The 2,403-nt window shown below is 36.4% G+C and overlaps 1 protein-coding gene across 1 annotated transcript; it reads right to left on the bottom strand.

The window, feature by feature from the left end:
• Positions 1–1,643: 1,643 nt before the first annotated feature.
• Positions 1,644–1,874, bottom strand: LOC116858786 (protein CEBPZOS-like). Its single transcript, XM_032843694.1, has one exon. The coding sequence runs from the start codon at positions 1,872–1,874 to the stop codon at positions 1,644–1,646; it is 231 nt and encodes a 76-aa protein (XP_032699585.1).
• Positions 1,875–2,403: the final 529 nt, after the last annotated feature.

The raw sequence follows: 2,403 nt of genomic DNA, 5'->3' as shown, positions 1-2,403 counted from the left end.
ATATAATATGTAATATCTGTGATTTTCTTTCTTTTTTCTTGTTAAAAAAAAAAAAAAGGAGAGTTAATGGAGAACCCTAATATATGAGAGAGAAAACTAGAACTATTGCTTTTGAAATGGGCCTGGGGCCTCACCAACGTACTCTGCCTTACCTGTGTTCTACTCTCCACTCCTAAACAGGTAGCCCAAGAAGTACCTCTTAGATATGGAAACATTCAAGGAACAGACTTAAAAAGGAACTCCATAGTATTATCAGAAATGAGTGTTATTTAGCTACATTGTTAATTCTGCCCTAAGTAGAGTTGGTAGTTTTATCAATGGGATGAAAGAGAGGGAAGCAATGACATGTCTTCTTTCTTTTTTGATATCACCACAATAAACATTCCACTTACTATCAGCAAGCCACTGGACCATGTTTTGCCACGCAAGGGATAAATAACTGAGCATAGGTAGTGGGGCTAGTGTCTCTCTGTTTAGCCTTAGCGTAAGCAAAAGAAATTTGTCTTTGATGACAGACAATTCTGGGGTCAGACCCTAGCCTCTGTTTACCAGAAAACTGTATGAAAGTTAAGTAATACTATGAGACTGAATTTGTTCATTTTCTTAACTTTATGAAATAGCACACCTTGCAAGATTATTTTGAAGAATTCTGGTGATCTCTATAAAATTTCAGATTGTCTTTAATTTTAATGTTTGTAATGTGTGGCACTGACACGGTTTTATTTTCAAGCCAAATGCTCCTGGTATAGGTTGTATAGTACTATTACTAACAATAAGGATGGCCTTTATTGATTCAGATATGCCTCTTTGGACTTTACATAAATTATTAGGGATTTACTAATTCTCTTACAGGTGTTACACAGTTACCTGACTGAAACTATGCATGGTGCTTAAAGCAGTCTCTGACTTTATCAATGTTAATCAACATATCCTATCTGATGTTTTGGCTACTACCTGTTTTGACCACTACCAACGTGGAGATTCATCCTGATCTTTATCAGCCTGAATATGCCTTTGCCTAAAGCCAATAAGGGTGACTACACATCATTCCTGGTTGAGATAATCTGACACCCTGAACCTTATAAGACATTAACAATGCTTGAAAACACAAATTTTTATATTATAAGACTATACAATAAGGTTATAAGTGGTGGGATGACCTTCCTAGATCATGGATGATTCATCCTAAATCATGTAAATAATGAAAAAATTGATGAAAACCAATGACCGATATCATCATAAAACACACTCCATTAGCGCATACTAAATGCTTCCAAAATGCTACTATAGAAAAATATATACCTTATGATAAAGTTGACTAAAAAACAAGTAATATTTTAGTAATATCTTCTACTCTACAATAAAAAGTAATATCATCTTCTCCAAGTTTTTTTTTTTCTTTCCTTTCTTCTCCTAGTCTTTTATTTGTTAAACAGTAATCTTTAACAGTAAATGCCAAAGGAAAGCAACAAACAAAAGCAGGGATTTGCATAATAGATGGGAATGACTGTGAGCCATGGCAGACCAGAAGTTTCTGTTTTCTTCTGTGGGGCCAGGAGTCCACAATGTGGTGTGCTCATCTTTCTTTTCCCCCACAAAGGTCACAAACAGCTTAGATGGGAGACTGAATGCGATGACTGGTCCTAATTTTTGCTATTCAACCATTTTTCTTGATCTTGCTCTCTTACTCCGTACATTCCAGACTGTTCAATGGATTTGTAATAAACTTCCAAGATGAAGGGAAATTTCTTGCTCATCATTTGCCTGAAATCTTGGCTTGTGTTCATCTTATTAAATAAAAAATATGCTCCAAAAACGCCCAAGAGTTCAGCTACTAAAACTCCTTTAAAGATCTTCTTTGCCACTGGTTCCATAGTGAGGGGCCATCATATAATCAACAGGCAGGTGAGTGGGTGGGGAGAACTGTTTTGCTGTTTACGATGCTGTACCTGAGGTGCTCTCCAAGTTTTTTAATTAGCATGAAGTATAGTATGAATATTTCAAGAAATATATACACATTTGTATTGGAGTTTAAACTTTACATCTATTTTATATACATGTGAGAGTATATATGTGTATATTTGTGTATGCGTGTGTGTGCGTGCATGACATGAACTTGTGATTTTAGGAAAATTGTCTCACTTTTTTTTTTTTTTAAGATTTTATTTATTTATTTGACAGAGAGAGAAATCACAAGGAGGCAGAGAGGCAGGCAGAGAGAGAAGGGGAAGCAGGCTCCCTGCTGAGCAGAGAGCCCAATGTGGGGCTAGATCCCAGGACCCTGGGATCATGACCTGAGCTGAAGGCAGAGGCTTTAACCCACTGAGCCACCCAGGCACCCCTGTCTCACTTTTCATTCATGTTTCATTTGCATATGTCCAAGAATTCCATAAAAATGAATTA

This window comes from Lontra canadensis, unplaced genomic scaffold (genome assembly GCF_010015895.1).
Source record: "Lontra canadensis isolate GAN:19392208 unplaced genomic scaffold, GSC_riverotter_1.0 scaffold4, whole genome shotgun sequence".
Classification (NCBI taxonomy): domain Eukaryota; kingdom Metazoa; phylum Chordata; class Mammalia; order Carnivora; family Mustelidae; genus Lontra; species Lontra canadensis.
Note: the sequence above shows the minus strand (reverse complement) of the source record. Positions and strands in the feature narration are given on the sequence as shown.

What these genes read in the sequence shown, in the direction of transcription:
- LOC116858786 (XM_032843694.1), bottom strand. Translation starts at nt 1,874, where the DNA reads ATGGAACCAGTGGCAAAGAAGATCTTTAAAGGAGTTTTAGTAGCTGAA.